We start from the raw sequence: 17,868 nt of genomic DNA on the forward strand, positions 1-17,868 counted from the left end.
TGTGAGTGCAAGAGGAGGATCATCATGCCCTGGACAGGTGGACCTGGCACACCTTGCAGGGGAGCAGAGAAAGCTGTCAGAGCCTCAGGGAGTCCTGAGGGGCTACACAGAGCGGGCAGCGGCTGCTGGGGCAGAGGAGCTGTGGCCTCCAGTGGCCAGGCAGGCGGGCAGCATCCGATGGAAGACCACGAAGCTGCCCGTGTAATTTTAATGTCCTAGTAGCTCCATTTATAAATAAAAAGAAGTCAGTGAAATTAATTTTAATAAAACCTTTTATTTAAGTCATTAGATACAAAATACTGTGGTTTCAACCTGTCACCAAGGAAGAGCACTCCAGGAGAGTGGGACACACCCGTGCCCGCGGGTCTTGGTCCAGTTTGCTTGTGCAGCAGAGCTCAGTGTGGCCGCTGCCTGCTCCTGGGAACCCCCAGTCTGCATGTAGGCCCTGTAAACACACAGCCAAACGTCATCTGAACACTAAAGCCTTTTAGCAAGGGAATCTGGTACAAAACGTCATTTTCCTTCAGTATTCCGCTTGACATTGACAAAATCAGCACATCTTTTTTGGAACCAATTTTTTTTTGGAGCAAAAATATACTGTTTAAAAGCTTTCTGTCCAAATTAAGTGAACTTGCTGACTCTTGCTGTTAACTTGATCTTATTAATGTTGAGTTTAATGGAGCGATGAGTGAATTGGTATTGAGCTCTAAATTTATTGTATGAAAAGAGTGTTCCTCACATTTCTATGGTATTTTCCAGGTGTATGAGCTGCTGCTTTAATTAAAGCTCTCTCCTAGTGACTGATGCAGAATGGCATATCAGGCATCAGCTGTGAAGGCCTCATGTCCACACAGTGCCCAGCTTGTCACAAAGGGCTCCTGATTCAGCCAGCACACTGTGTCCGGCTTTGGTCTGCAGGCCTGGAGAGCCTCCTGTGGCCCCAGGAAGGGAATCTGGCCACAGCCCAGGAGTCTGGAAGGACAGTGCCCACAGGCACTGGCCAAGGACAGGCGCTCGAGGCCTCTCCTGGTGCTGGGCTGGGCACGAACCCCCTGACTCATAGCTTTTGTGGGTGCCCTGAAAGAGCTCGACAGGAGCACACCTTCCATTGTGTCCTCCAGAGTCCACTCTTTGACGACTAAGAGGAAACTTATCAAATTCAATATGCATTTACTGAAAACACCTCACCTTACCCACCTACCACCCCAGAACCTCAGTGTGAAGAGCTCTCTCTCCTCACCACGGTGTGTCCCATCTCCAACCCGCAGGGAGCTGCAGGGTCCTCTCCAGCCTCCACACACTTCCCTGCTCTGGGTGATACCAGTGTCCCTGTGACTCTGAATCAGTAGCCACCATCATTTCAAATCATAAAACACTTATTTTTTAAACTACAAAAATAATAATGATTAACAAATATTTCCATTTAATACCCAAACGTGATTTACACAAATATTACTAAAACTCATGCTGTCACCAAAAAAAATTCATATATTAAAATCTTCCATTCATGCATAGAAAAAAAAAACATGCCAACCAAGTCAGTCAGTCAACAACAGCTGCAGAGCTCCCTGCACACACACCCTGCAGAGCTCCCCCCACACACACACCCTGCAGAGCTCCACACATACACACACACCCTGCAGAGCTCCACACACACACCCTGCAGAGCTCCCCCCACACACCCTGCAGAGCTCCACACACACACCCTGCAGAGCTCCCTGCACACACACCCTGCAGAGCTCCCCCACACACACCCTGCAGAGCTCCCCCACACACACCCTGCAGAGCTCCACACACACACACCCTGCAGAGCTCCACACACACACACCCTGCAGACCTCCCTGCACACACACCCTGCAGAGCTCCCCCACACACACCCTGCAGAGCTCCCCCACACACACCCTGCAGAGCTCCACACACACACCCTGCAGAGCTCCACACACACACCCTGCAGAGCTCCACACACACACACCCTGCAGAGCTCCACACACACACCCTGCAGAGCTCCACACACACACCCTGCAGAGCTCCCCACACACCCTGCAGAACTCCACACACACACACACACCCTGTAGAGCTCCACACACACACACACACCCTGCAGAGCTCCCCACACACACCCTGCAGAGCTCCACACACACACACCCTGCAGAGCTCCCCCACACACACCCTGCAGAGCTCCACACACACACACACCCTGCAGAGCTCCACACACACACCCTGCAGAGCTCCACACACACACCCTGCAGAGCTCCCCATACACACACCCTGCAGAGCTCCCCACACACACCCTGCAGAGCTCCCCACACACACACCCTGCAGAGCTCCCCCACACACACCCTGCAGAGCTCCACACACACACACCCTGCAGAGCTCCCCACACACACACCCTGCAGAGCTCCCCACACACACCCTGCAGAGCTCCACACACACACCCTGCAGAGCTCCCCCACACACACACACCCTGCAGAGCTACACACACACACACCCTGCAGAGCTCCCCCCACACACCCTGCAGAGCTCCCCCCACACACCCTGCAGAGCTCCCCCCACACACCCTGCAGAGCTCCACACACACACACCACAGAGCTCCCCCCACACACCCTGCAGAGCTCCCCCCACACACCCTGCAGAGCTCCACACACACACCCTGCAGAGCTCCCCACACACACACCCTGCAGAGCTCCCCACACACACACCCTGCAGAGCTCCACACACACACACACCCTGCAGAGCTCCACACACACACACACCCTGCAGAGCTCCACACACACACACCCTGCAGAGCTCCACACACACACACACCCTGCAGAGCTCCACACACACACACCCTGCAGAGCTACCCACACACACACCCTGCAGAGCTCCACACACACACACCCTGCAGAGCTCCCCACACACACACACCCTGCAGAGCTCCACACACACACCCTGCAGAGCTACACACACACACACCCTGCAGAGCTCCACACACACACACACCCTGCAGAGCTCCCCACACACACACCCTGCAGAGCTCCCCACACACACCCTGCAGAGCTACACACAAACACACCCTGCAGAGCTACACACACACACACCCTGCAGAGCTCCCCACACACACACACCCTGCAGAGCTCCACACACACACCCTGCAGAGCTACACACACACACACACACACCCTGCAGAGCTCCCCCCACACACCCTGCAGAGCTCCACACACACACCCTGCAGAGCTCCACACACACCCTGCAGAGCTCCACACACACACACCCTGCAAAGCTCCCCACACACACACACCCTGCAGAGCTCCCCACACACACACACCCTGCAGAGCTCCCCACACACACACACCCTGCAGAGCTCCACACACACACCCTGCAGAGCTCCCCACATACACACCCTGCAGAGCTCCACACACACACACACCCTGCAGAGCTCCACACACACACACACCCTGCAGAGCTCCCACACACACACCCTGCAGAGCTCCACACACACACACCCTGCAGAGCTCCCCCCACACACACCCTGCAGAGCTCCACACACACACCCTGCAGAGCTCCCCCCACACACCCTGCAGAGCTCCACACACACACACACCCTGCAGAGCTCCACACACACACACCCTGCAGAGCTCCACACACACACACCCTGCAGAGCTACCCACACACACACCCTGCAGAGCTCCCACACACACACACCCTGCAGAGCTACCCACACACACACCCTGCAGAACTCCACACACACACACCCTGCAGAGCTCCACACACACACACCCTGCAGAGCTCCCACACACACACACACACACCCTGCAGAGCTACCCACACACACACCCTGCAGAGCTCCACACACACACACCCTGCAGAGCTCCACACACACATACACCCTGCAGAGCTCCACACACACACACTCTGCAGAGCTCCACACACACACCCTGCAGAGCTCCACACACACACCCTGCAGAGCTCCACACACACACCCTGCAGAGCTCCCCACACACACACACCCTGCAGAGCTCCACACACACACCCTGCAGAGCTCCACACACACACACACACCCTGCAGAGCTCCCCACACACACCCTGCAGAGCTCCACACACACACACCCTGCAGAGCTCCCCCCACACACACCCTGCAGAGCTCCACACAACACACACACCCTGCAGAGCTACACACACACACACCCTGCAGAGCTACACACACACACCCTGCAGAGTTCCCCACACACACCCTGCAGAGCTCCCCACACACCCTGCAGAGCTCCACACACACACACACCCTGCAGAGCTCCACACAACACACACACCCTGCAGAGCTACACACACACACACCCTGCAGAGCTCCACACACACACACACACCCTGCAGAGCTCCACACACACACCCTGCAGAGCTCCCCCCACACACCCTGCAGAGCTCCACACACACACCCTGCAGAGCTCCCCACACACACCCTGCAGAGCTCCACACACACACACCCTGCAGAGCTCCCCCACACACACCCTGCAGAGCTCCACACACACACACCCTGCAGAGCTCCACACACACACACCCTGCAGAGCTCCCTGCACACACACCCTGCAGAGCTCCCCCACACACACCCTGCAGAGCTCCCCCACACACACCCTGCAGAGCTCCACACACACACCCTGCAGAGCTCCACACACACACCCTGCAGAGCTACACACACACACACCCTGCAGAGCTACACACACACACCCTGCAGAGCTCCACACACACACCCTGCAGAGCTCCACACACACACACCCTGCAGAGCTCCACACACACATACACCCTGCAGAGCTCCACACACACACACTCTGCAGAGCTCCACACACACACCCTGCAGAGCTCCACACACACACCCTGCAGAGCTCCACACACACACCCTGCAGAGCTCCCCACACACACACACCCTGCAGAGCTCCACACACACACCCTGCAGAGCTCCACACACACACACACACCCTGCAGAGCTCCCCACACACACCCTGCAGAGCTCCACACACACACCCTGCAGAGCTCCCCACACACACACCCTGCAGAGCTCCACACAACACACACACCCTGCAGAGCTACACACACACACACCCTGCAGAGCTCCACACACACACCCTGCAGAGTTCCCCACACACACCCTGCAGAGCTCCCCACACACCCTGCAGAGCTCCACATACACACACCCTGCAGAGCTCCACACACACATACACCCTGCAGAGCTCCACACACACACACCCTGCAGAGCTCCACACACACACACACCCTGCAGAGCTCCCCCCACACACACACCCTGCAGAGCTCCACACACACACACACCCTGCAGAGCTCCCCACACACACACCCTGCAGAGCTCCACACACACACACCCTGCAGAGCTCCACACACACACACACCCTGCAGAGCTCCACACACACACACCCTGCAGAGCTCCACACACACACACACCCTGCAGAGCTCCACACACACACACCCTGCAGAGCTCCACACACACACACACACACACACCCTGCAGAGCTCCACACACACACCCTGCAGAGCTCCACACACACACCCTGCAGAGCTCCCCATACACACACCCTGCAGAGCTCCCCACACACACCCTGCAGAGCTCCACACACACACACCCTGCAGAGCTCCACACACACACACACCCTGCAGAGCTCCCCCCACACACACACCCTGCAGAGCTCCACACACACACACACCCTGCAGAGCTCCCCACACACACACCCTGCAGAGCTCCACACACACACACCCTGCAGAGCTCCACACACACACACACCCTGCAGAGCTCCACACACACACACCCTGCAGAGCTCCACACACACACACACCCTGCAGAGCTCCACACACACACACCCTGCAGAGCTCCACACACACACACACACACACACCCTGCAGAGCTCCACACACACACCCTGCAGAGCTCCACACACACACCCTGCAGAGCTCCCCATACACACACCCTGCAGAGCTCCCCACACACACCCTGCAGAGCTCCACACACACACACCCTGCAGAGCTCCACACACACACACACCCTGCAGAGCTCCACACACACACACCCTGCAGAGCTCCACACACACACACCCTGCAGAGCTCCACACACACACACACCCTGCAGAGCTCCACACACACACACCCTGCAGAGCTCCACACACACACACACCCTGCAGAGCTCCACACACACACCCTGCAGAGCTCCCTGCACACACACCCTGCAGAGCTCCACACACACACACCCTGCAGAGCTCCACACACACACACACCCTGCAGAGCTCCACACACACACACCCTGCAGAGCTCCCCCCACACACACACCCTGCAGAGCTCCACATACACACACCCTGCAGAGCTCCCCCCACACACACACCCTGCAGAGCTCCCCCCACACACCCTGCAGAGCTCCACACACACACACACCCTGCAGAGCTCCACACACACACACCCTGCAGAGCTCCCCACACACACACCCTGCAGAGCTCCACACACACACCCTGCAGAGCTCCACACACACACCCTGCAGAGCTCCACACACACACACTCTGCAGAGCTCCCCACACACCCTGCAGAGCTCCCACACACACACCCTGCAGAGCTCCCCACACACACACCCTGCAGAGCTCCCCACACACACACCCTGCAGAGCTCCCCCCACACACACCCTGCAGAGCTCCACACACACACACCCTGCAGAGCTACACACACACACACCCTGCAGAACTCCACACACACACACCCTGCAGAGCTACCCACACACACACCCTGCAGAGCTACACACACACACACCCTGCAGAGCTCCCACACACACACCCTGCAGAGCTCCACACACACACACACCCTGCAGAGCTACCCACACACACATACACCCTGCAGAGCTACCCCCACACACACACCCTGCAGAGCTACCCACACACACACCCTGCAGAGCTCCCCACACACATACACCCTGCAGAGCTCCACACACACACACACCCTGCAGAGCTACCCACACACACACCCTGCAGAGCTACCCACACACACACCCTGCAGAGCTACCCACACACACACCCTGCAGAGCTACACACACACCCTGCAGAGCTCCACACACACACACCCTGCAGTACTCCACACACACACACCCTGCAAAGCTACCCACACACACACCCTGCAGAGCTACACACACACACCCTGCAGAGCTCCCACACACACACCCTGCAGAGCTCCACACACACACACCCTGCAGAGCTCCACACACACATACACCCTGCAGAGCTACACACACACATACACCCTGCAGAGCTACACACACACACACCCTACAGAACTCCCCACACACACACACCCTGCAGAGCTTCCACACACACACCCTGCAGAGCTCCACACACACCCTGCACCCCAGAGTGACTAGGATAGAGAGGTGCAGTTGAAGTGGGGGGCACCCTTCAGGAGGGGTCAGGAGGGAGATGCCTGGGGGTCTATGGAGGTGTGGTGCTGGGCAGACCATCCTCAGTACTGGTGTTCCTGGAGGAAGTCGGTGTTGGCAGAGGGCAACCTTCCCACCTGACACGGGAACCCAGACGTCGTGGGGTCAGAGCTTTAGAGACCAGTGAGGATCAACAGGCTGAGGAAAGGGGGAGCCTGGGGCTGCCGCCCCCTCTCAAAGCAGAAGAATCTGGGTGTGCATGAGACTCCAAGGAGAGGCGACCTCGTCAGCCTGAATCCTGGGGCTGAGCCCAAGAGGCCAGGGGAGGAGCAGCCCCCGTCCAGGCTTGGCCTGCCCCCCCTGTACTCTGTGAGGCCAGCCCACCTGTGGCTTTGCTCTGGACGTTTATCTTGAATCTGAACAGTCTGAAATAAGGGGAAAGACTTTGTGCAAAAAATGTTTATCATAATGCAAAACCGGAAGCAACCTAAAGATACAATGCTGGGGAAATAGTTAAATAAATTAGCTTCATAAGAAGAAAGCCACACGGGAGATTGCTTGAGAGTCCACAAAACCAGTGTCTGACTGTCCCTCCCCTCCCACAGGAAGCTACACTGCACCAGGAACTACATCCACCTGAACCTGTTCCTATCCTTCATCCTGAGAGCCATCTCAGTTTTGGTCAAGGATAATGTCCTCTACTCCAGCTCGGGCACCCTGCACTGCCCCGACCAGCCATCCTCCTGGGTAAGGCTGTCCCCGAGGGCAGGGCTTCCAGGGAGGGGCAAACTCCCTAGTCCTGGCCGGGCTGAGAGACTGGGATCTTAGCCTAGGGTGCAGGTCAGCAGCGGGGGGTGGCGGGGGTGGGGTGGGGACCAGGCCTGACTCCACAGACTGAGCTCCAGATGGAGACGGGCCAGCAGCAGCTCCAGGGTGAAAATACACCACAGTGAGTGCCTGCTCCTGAGTCTCTGAGCAGCAGGTGCTTCCCTCCAGACTGCCAGAGTAGGTCAACCTGCGCAGCCGACGGTCCCACACAGCACCAGATTAGGGACAGGTCATGTCTGTCAATGTGCGTGTGCAACTCTCTGATGCCAGGATAGACAACGTCAGTGACTGTGTGTGGAGGCGGGGCAGCTGACCCACACTGTGCCTCTGCCAAGACTGTATTCAGGGTGGTTGTCAGGGGCCACTGAGAATCTCAGTCAAGCTAACACAGCAAATGCTCACTGGGTGCCTGCTCCATGCAGGTCTTCCTAGGTCTCTCTGCTGGTGCACAGGCCTCTGCATCTGGGGTTCTGGTGCCTCCCTCCTGCTGAGGCACCAGCCCTGGGGAGCTGGGGCACTGGGCTGCCTCATACTCCAGGCATGGAGATGTGTCTCCTGGCGCAGTTGCTTGGACCTCTCGGTTTTTCACTAGTGTAGCTTTGAGGGAAAGCCTGTTGGAACGCCACAGCACATGAGCATGGGGCCGTCACAGTCCCCTGCAGGGAACTCCGTTTCTTCATGGCCTGACTCGTGCTGCAGGACCGGATCAACAGAGGAGTCTGTGGTCAGAGCAAAGTCAAAAGCAGGGTTCCCACCTGGCAGTCCCCATGTCATGAGCGAGCCATCCCTAACAGGGCCAGTTGTGGAGCAGCAGCAATTCACTGTCAGCAGAGGCTCCCAGAACACAGGTGACCTGGTGGCCACAGACGGGCAGACCCTCTTGGTTTCTAACAACTGGCTCTGGAGTCACACAGCACACACCACACAACCCTGTACCAACAGTTCCTGGAAGACAAGGAAAGGGTTAAAGTGACCAGCGGGCTGCAGCATACTGAGCCAGGAGAAAGCAGAACCACTGTAGGTGGACAGGTGAGCTGTCCAAGCGGGTCCAGATGGACGTCTGCCGTTTCAGTGTCAGAATGTCAGCTCGAGGTGTGGCCATCACAGGCAGCAGAAACAGACTGTGCTGAAGCTCAATAGGGACAGGAGATCAGTGGCTCCTCACCATGGTGATTTCCCCAAATGAGACTAAAGAAGAGTAGCACCATGATGAAGTCAAGTGACGCTGTGTTTCTCAGGGGCTGTTCCTCTTATGGGTCTCTAAGTTTGTCACTGGAGGAGTGATGAGTTCCCATGTCTGCTGTTCTTGGAATGATTGGAATGCTGCGCTTCCAGGTGCTCCTGACGTAGTTTGTTAAGTTGGCTCAAGTAAGCTCTTTATCAATCTGTGCCATATGGTGGTGCCAGGTAGACAGTGGTGTTTCCTTGCACAACAAGGTGTGGAGCGTCACCACCTGGCGATTGTACTCAAAATGCAGAAGCACGTGGCAAACTACTGCTCAAAAGAATGTGGTAACTCAGGACAGGCACAGGCTGGGAGCTGCTATTCTGCACACCATGGAGTAACTCAGGGCAGGCACAGCCTGAGGACTGCTGTTCTGCACACCATGGAGTCACTCAGGGCAGGCACAGCCTGAGAGCTGCTGTTCTACAAACCATGGAGTCACTAGGGCAGGCACAGCCTGAGGACTGCTGTTCTACACACCATGGAGTCACTAGGGCAGGCACAGCCTGAGGACTGCTGTTCTGCACACCATGGAGTCACTCAGGGCAGGCACAGCCTGAGGACTGCTGTTCTACACACCATGGAGTCACTAGGGCAGGCACAGCCTGAGGACTGCTGTTCTGCACACCATGGAGTCACTCAGGGCAGGCACAGCCTGAGAGCTGCTGTTCTACACACCATGGAGTCACTAGGGCAGGTACAGCCTGAGGACTGCTGTTCTACACACCATGGAGTCACTAGGGCAGGCACAGCCTGAGGACTGCTGTTCTGCACACCATGGAGTCACTCAGGGCAGGCACAGCCTGAGAGCTGCTGTTCTACACACCATGGAGTCACTAGGGCAGGTACAGCCTGAGGACTGCTGTTCTACACACCATGGAGTCACTAGGGCAGGCACAGCCTAAGGACTGCTGTTCTGCACACCATGGAGTCACTCAGGGCAGGCACAGCCTGAGAGCTGCTGTTCTACACACCATGGAGTCACTAGGGCAGGCACAGCCTAAGGACTACTGTTCTACACACCATGGAGTCACTAGGGCAGGTGCAGCCTGTGGACTGCTGTCCTACACACCATGGAGTCACTAGGGCAGGCGCAGACTGAGGACTGCTGTTCCACACACCATGGAGTCACTAGGGCAGGTGCAGCCTGAGGACTGCTGTTCTACACACCATGGAGTCACTAGGGCAGGCACAGCCTGAGAGCTGCTGTACTACACACCATGGAGTCAACAGGGCAGGCACAGCCTGACGACTGCTGTTCTACACACCATGGAGTCACTCAGGGCAGGCGCAGCCTGAGGACTGCTGTTCTGTACACCATGGAGTCACTAGGGCAGGCACAGCCTGAGGACTGCTGTTCTGTACACCATGGAGTCACTAGGGCAGGTGCAGCCTGAGGACTGCTGTTCTGTACACCATGGAGTCACTAGGGCAGGCACAGCCTGAGGACTGCTGTTCTACACACCATGGAGTCACTAGGGCAGGTGCAGCCTGAGGACTGCTGTTCTACACACCATGGAGTCAACAGGGCAGGCACAGCCTGAGGACTGCTGTTCCACACACCATGGAGTCACTAGGGCAGGTGCAGCCAGAGGACTGCTGTTCTACACACCATGGAGTCACTAGGGCAGGTGCAGCCTGAGGACTGCTGTTCTACACACCATGGAGTCACTAGGGCAGGTGCAGCCTGAGGACTGCTGTTCTACACACCATGGAGTCACTCAGGGCAGGCGCACCCTGAGGACTGCTGTCCTACACACCATGGAGTCATACAGGGCAGGTGCAGCCTGAGGACTGCTGTTCTACACACCATGGAGTCACTAGGGCAGGTACAGCCTGAGGACTGCTGTTCTCACACCATGGAGTCACTCAGGGCAGGCGCAGCCTGAGGACTGCTGTTCTACACACCATGGAGTCACTAGGGCAGGTACAGCCTGAGGACTGCTGTTCTACACACCATGGAGTCACTAGGGCAGGTGCAGCCTGAGGACTGCTGTTCTACACACCATGGAGTCACTCAGGGCAGGCGCAGCCTGAGGACTGCTGTTCTACACACCATGGAGTCACTAGGGCAGGTGCAGCCTGAGGACTGCTGTTCTACACACCATGGAGTCACTCAGGGCAGGCGCAGCCTGAGGACTGCTGTTCTACACACCATGGAGTCACTAGGGCAGGTACAGCCTGAGGACTGCTGTTCTACACACCATGGAGTCACTAGGGCAGGTACAGCCTGAGGACTGCTGTTCTACACACCATGGAGTCACTAGGGCAGGCAAAGCCAGAGGACTGCTGTTCTGTACACCATGGAGTCACTAGGGCAGGTGCAGCCTGAGGACTGCTGTTCTACACACCATGGAGTCACTAGGGCAGGCACAGCCTGAGAGCTGCTGTTCTACACACCATGGAGTCACTCAGGGCAGGCACAGCCTGAGAGCTGCTGTTCTACACACCATGGAGTCACTAGGACAGGTGCAGCCTGAGAACTGCTGTTCTGTACACCATGGAGTCACTAGGACAGGTGCAGCCTGAGGACTGCTGTTCTGTACACCATGGAATCACTAGGGCAGGTGCAGCCTGAGGACTGCTGTTCTACACACCATGGAGTCACTAGGGCAGGTGCAGCCTGAGGACTGCTGTTCTACACACCATGGAGTCACTCAGGGCAGGCGCAGCCTGAGGACTGCTGTCCTACACAACATGGAGTCATACAGGGCAGGTGCAGCCTGAGGACTGCTGTTCTACACACCATGGAGTCACTAGGGCAGGTACAGCCTGAGGACTGCTGTTCTACACACCATGGAGTCACTCAGGGCAGGCGCAGCCTGAGGACTGCTGTCCTACACACCATGGAGTCATACAGGGCAGGTGCAGCCTGAGGACTGCTGTTCTACACACCATGGAGTCACTAGGGCAGGTGCAGCCTGAGGACTGCTGTTCTACACACCATGGAGTCACTAGGGCAGACACAGCCTGAGAGCTGCTGTTCCCCACACCATGGAGTCACTAGTGCAGGCACAGCCTGAGTACTGCTATTCTACACACCATGGAGTCATACAGGGCAGGCACAGCCTGAGGACTGCTGTTCTGTACACCATGGAGTCACTAGGGCAGGTACAGCCTGAGGACTGCTGTTCTACACACCATGGAGTCACTAGGGCAGGTGCAGCCTGAGGACTGCTGTTCTACACACCATGGAGTCACTAGGGCAGGTACAGCCTGAGGACTGCTGTTCTACACACCATGGAGTCACTAGGGCAGGTGCAGCCTGAGGACTGCTGTTCTACACACCATGGAGTCACTAGGGCAGGCACAGCCTGAGGACTGCTGTTCTACACACCATGGAGTCACTAGGGCAGGTACAGCCTGAGGACTACTGTTCTGTACACCATGGAGTCACTAAGGCAGGTGCAGCCTGAGGACTGCTGTTCCCCACACCATGGAGTCACTAGTGCAGGCACAGCCTGAGTACTGCTGTTCTACACACCATGGAGTCATACAGGGCAGGCACAGCCTGAGGACTGCTGTTCTGTACACCATGGAGTCACTAGGGCAGGTGCAGCCTGAGGACTGCTGTTCTACACACCATGGAGTCACTAGGGCAGGCACAGCCTGAGAGCTGCTGTTCTACACACCATGGAGTCACTCATGGCAGGCACAGCCTGAGAGCTGCTGTTCTACACACCATGGAGTCACTAGGACAGGTGCAGCCTGAGGATTGCTGTTCTGTACACCATGGATTCACTAGGACAGGTGCAGCCTGAGGACTGCTGTTCTGTACACCATGGAATCACTAGGGCAGGTGCAGCCTGAGGACTGCTGTTCTACACACCATGGAGTCACTAGGGCAGGTGCAGCCTGAGGACTGCTGTTCTACACACCATGGAGTCACTCAGGGCAGGCGCAGCCTGAGGACTGCTGTCCTACACACCATGGAGTCATACAGGGCAGGTGCAGCCTGAGGACTGCTGTTCTACACACCATGGAGTCACTAGGGCAGGTACAGCCTGAGGACTGCTGTTCTACACACCATGGAGTCACTCAGGGCAGGCGCTGCCTGAGGACTGCTGTCCTACACACCATGGAGTCATACAGGGCAGGTGCAGCCTGAGGACTGCTGTTCTACACACCATGGAGTCACTAGGGCAGGTGCAGCCTGAGGACTGCTGTTCTACACACCATGGAGTCACTAGGGCAGACACAGCCTGAGAGCTGCTGTTCCCCACACCATGGAGTCACTAGTGCAGGCACAGCCTGAGTACTGCTGTTCTACACACCATGGAGTCATACTGGGCAGGCACAGCCTGAGGACTGCTGTTCTGTACACCATGGAGTCACTAGGGCAGGTACAGCCTGAGGACTGCTGTTCTACACACCATGGAGTCACTAGGGCAGGTGCAGCCTGAGGACTGCTGTTCTACACACCATGGAGTCACTAGGGCAGGTACAGCCTGAGGACTGCTGTTCTACACACCATGGAGTCACTAGGGCAGGTGCAGCCTGAGGACTGCTGTTCTACACACCATGGAGTCACTAGGGCAGACACAGCCTGAGAGCTGCTGTTCCCCACACCATGGAGTCACTAGTGCAGGCACAGCCTGAGTACTGCTGTTCTACACACCATGGAGTCATACAGGGCAGGTGCAGCCTGAGGACTGCTGTTCTACACACCATGGAGTCACTAGGGAATGTGCAGCCTGAGGACTGCTGTTCTACACACCATGGAGTCACTAGGGCAGGCACAGCCTGAGAGCTGCTGTTCTACACATCATGGAGTCACTCAGGGCAGGCACAGCCTGAGGATTGCTGTTCTGTACACCATGGAGTCACTAGGGCAGGCACAGCCTGAGGACTGCTGTTCTACACACCATGGAGTCACTCAGGGCTGGAGCAGCCTGAGGACTGCTGTTCTACACACCATGGAGTCACTAGGGCAGGCACAGCCTGAGGACTGCTATTCTACACACCATGGAGTCACTAGGGCAGGCACAGCCTGAGGACTGCTGTTCTACACACCATGGAGTCACTAGGGCAGGTGCAGCCTGAGGACTGCTGTTCTACACACCATGGAGTCACCAGGGCAAGTGCAGCCTGAGGACTGCTGTTCTACACACCATGGAGTCACTAGGGCAGGCACAGCCTGAGGACTGCTGTTCAGTACACCATGGAGTCACTAGGGCAGGCACAGCCTGAGGACTGCTGTTCCACACACCATGGAGTCACTAGGGCAGGCACAGCCTGAGGACTGCTGTTCTACACACCATGGAGTCACTAGGGCAGGTGCAGCCTGAGGACTGCTGTTCTACACACCATGGAGTCACTAGGGCAGGCGCAGCCTGAGAGCTGCTGTTCTACACACCATGGAGTCACTAGGGCAGGCACAGCCTGAAGACTGCTGTTCTACACACCATGGAGTCACTAGGGCAGGCACAGCCTGAGAGCTGCTGTTCTACACACCATGGAGTCACTAGGGCAGGCACAGCCTGAGAGCTGCTGTTCCACACACCATGGAGTCACTAGGGCAGGTGCAGCCTGAGAGCTGCTGTTCCACACACCATGGAGTCACTAGGACAGGTGCAGCCTGAGGACTGCTGTTCTACACACCATGGAGTCACTAGGGCAGGCACAGCCTGAGGACTGCTATTCCACACAGCATGGAGTCACTAGGGCAGGTGGAGCCTGAGGACTGCTGTTCTACACACCATGGAGTCACTAGGGCAGGTGCAGCCTGAGGACTGCTGTTCTACACACCATGGAGTCACTAGGGCAGGCACAGACTGAGGACTGCTGTACTACACACCATGGAGTCAACAGGGCAGGTGCAGCCTGAGGACTGCTGTTCCCCACACCATGGAGTCACTAGGGCAGGCACAGCCTGAGAGCTGCTGTTCTACACACCATGGAGTCACTAGGGCAGGTACAGCCTGAGGACTGCTGTTCTGTACACCATGGAGTCACTAGGGCAGGTGCAGCCTGAGGACTGCTGTTCTGTACACCATGGAGTCACTAGGGCATGCACAGCCTGAGAGCTGCTGTTCTACACATCATGGAGTCACTCAGGGCAGGCACAGCCTGAGGATTGCTGTTCTGTACACCATGGAGTCACTAGGGCAGGCACAGCCTGAGGACTGCTGTTCTACACACCATGGAGTCACTAGGGCAGGCACAGCCTGAGGACTGCTGTTCTACACACCATGGAGTCACTCAGGGCTGGAGCAGCCTGAGGACTGCTGTTCTACACACCATGGAGTCACTAGGGCAGGCACAGCCTGAGGACTGCCATTCTACACACCATGGAGTCACTAGGGCAGGCACAGCCTGAGGACTGCTGTTCTACACACCATGGAGTCACTAGGGCAGGTGCAGCCTGAGGACTGCTGTTCTACACACCATGGAGTCACCAGGGCAAGTGCAGCCTGAGGACTGCTGTTCTACACACCATGGAGTCACTAGGGCAGGCACAGCCTGAGGACTGCTGTTCAGTACACCATGGAGTCACTAGGGCAGGCACAGCCTGAGGACTGCTGTTCCACACACCATGGAGTCACTAGGGCAGGCACAGCCTGAGGACTGCTGTTCTACACACCATGGAGTCACTAGGGCAGGTGCAGCCTGAGGACTGCTGTTCTACACACCATGGAGTCACTAGGGCAGGCGCAGCCTGAGAGCTGCTGTTCTACACACCATGGAGTCACTAGGGCAGGCACAGCCTGAGGACTGCTGTTCTACACACCATGGAGTCACTAGGGCAGGCACAGCCTGAGAGCTGCTGTTCTACACACCATGGAGTCACTAGGGCAGGCACAGCCTGAGAGCTGCTGTTCCACACACCATGGAGTCACTAGGGCAGGCGCAGCCTGAGAGCTGCTGTTCCACACACCATGGAGTCACTAGGACAGGTGCAGCCTGAGGACTGCTGTTCTACACACCATGGAGTCACTAGGGCAGGCACAGCCTGAGGACTGCTATTCCACACACCATGGAGTCACTAGGGCAGGTGGAGCCTGAGGACTGCTGTTCTACACACCATGGAGTCACTAGGGCAGGTGCAGCCTGAGGACTGCTGTTCTACACACCATGGAGTCACTAGGGCAGGCACAGACTGAGGACTGCTGTACTACACACCATGGAGTCAACAGGGCAGGTGCAGCCTGAGGACTGCTGTTCCCCACACCATGGAGTCACTAGGGCAGGCACAGCCTGAGAGCTGCTGTTCTACACACCATGGAGTCACTAGGGCAGGCACAGCCTGAGGACTGCTGTTCTGTACACCATGGAGTCACTAGGGCAGGTGCAGCCTGAGGACTGCTGTTCTGTACACCATGGAGTCACTAGGGCAGGCACAGCCTGAGGACTGCTGTTCTACACACCATGGAGTGACTAGGGCAGGTACAGCCTGAGGACTGCTGTTCTACACACCATGGAGTCACTAGGGCAGGCACATCCTGAGGACTGCTGTTCTGTACACCATGGAGTCACTAGGGCAGGCACAGCCTGAGGACTGCTGTTCTGTACACCATGGAGTCACTAGGGCAGGCACAGCCTGAGGACTGCTGTTCTACACACCATGGAGTCACCAGCTGAGGCACAGCCCTGTCTCCACACCCAGTCCAGGTGGATGTTCTCCCAGCTCTGATCCTGACACAGGGTCCCCTTGTGTGTAACAGCAGTGGACATGAGGGAGTGTCCAGATCCCTCTCTCTGGTGGTCTCAGCCCTGCTCTCCTGAGTGGTCTTCCTTAGCTCTCCACCAAGGAAACAGAGACCCTTGGCAGACCCCCCAGTCCCCGAGTCCCCTGAGCAGCAGCTCTCAGCACCTCTTGCCCCTTTGACCCAAGGCCCAGCCCTGCCTCCAGGTAGCACCAGGCTCCTCCACAGCGAATGGCTGGAGCAGCCCATGGCCAGCCCCTACACAGGGAATCTCCAGCCTCCCAGGCCAGGCCATTCCCAAGGCTGCTGTCGGCTGGCCCATGCCCAGTCACCTTGAAATAACGAGGACCATGCCCATGAGTGAGGCAACTGGGCAGGATCCAGACCAGGACTAGCAGCAAGTCCAGTGTGGAACGCCATGATGCCTTCCTGGAAGAGCAGCTGCGGGTGCCCGGCCGTTCCCGGCGCACTCTGGAGAACAGAGGGTGCAGCTGTGCCCCAAGCCCTGGGCCCTGCCATTTTGAACCAGGGAGGCCAGAGCAGGGAGAGGAGGGCAGAGACCGCGCAGGAGGGAGGGGCCACAGTGTGTCTGGAGAAGAGCCAAGCTCTGAGCAGCCAACTGCCCTGGAGCCAGACTCCTTCTGCCCAGCGGGAAGCAGTTTCTCTCCAGCTCCATTTCTGCACGTTTTTGTTCCCACCTCGGTTCCCCCGGACCCACATTAGCCTCGGAGTAGACGCCAGGATAGCAGCCCCAGAGCAGCAGCAGGCCTCCTTCTGAGGGT

General features: G+C 57.4%; 1 protein-coding gene across 1 annotated transcript in view; it reads left to right on the forward strand.

The window, feature by feature from the left end:
- Nucleotides 1–17,868, forward strand: part of Vipr2 (vasoactive intestinal peptide receptor 2) — a 66,421-nt gene that overhangs the window by 38,624 nt on the left and 9,929 nt on the right. Inside the window, exon 6 of the mRNA XM_026380008.2 lies at nucleotides 7,993–8,134. Within this exon, the coding sequence (XP_026235793.1) occupies nucleotides 7,993–8,134 (142 nt within the window). The remainder of the gene's footprint in view (nucleotides 1–7,992; nucleotides 8,135–17,868) is intronic.

Source organism: Urocitellus parryii, chromosome 3, assembly GCF_045843805.1.
Source record: "Urocitellus parryii isolate mUroPar1 chromosome 3, mUroPar1.hap1, whole genome shotgun sequence".
Taxonomy (NCBI): Eukaryota; Metazoa; Chordata; class Mammalia; order Rodentia; family Sciuridae; genus Urocitellus; species Urocitellus parryii.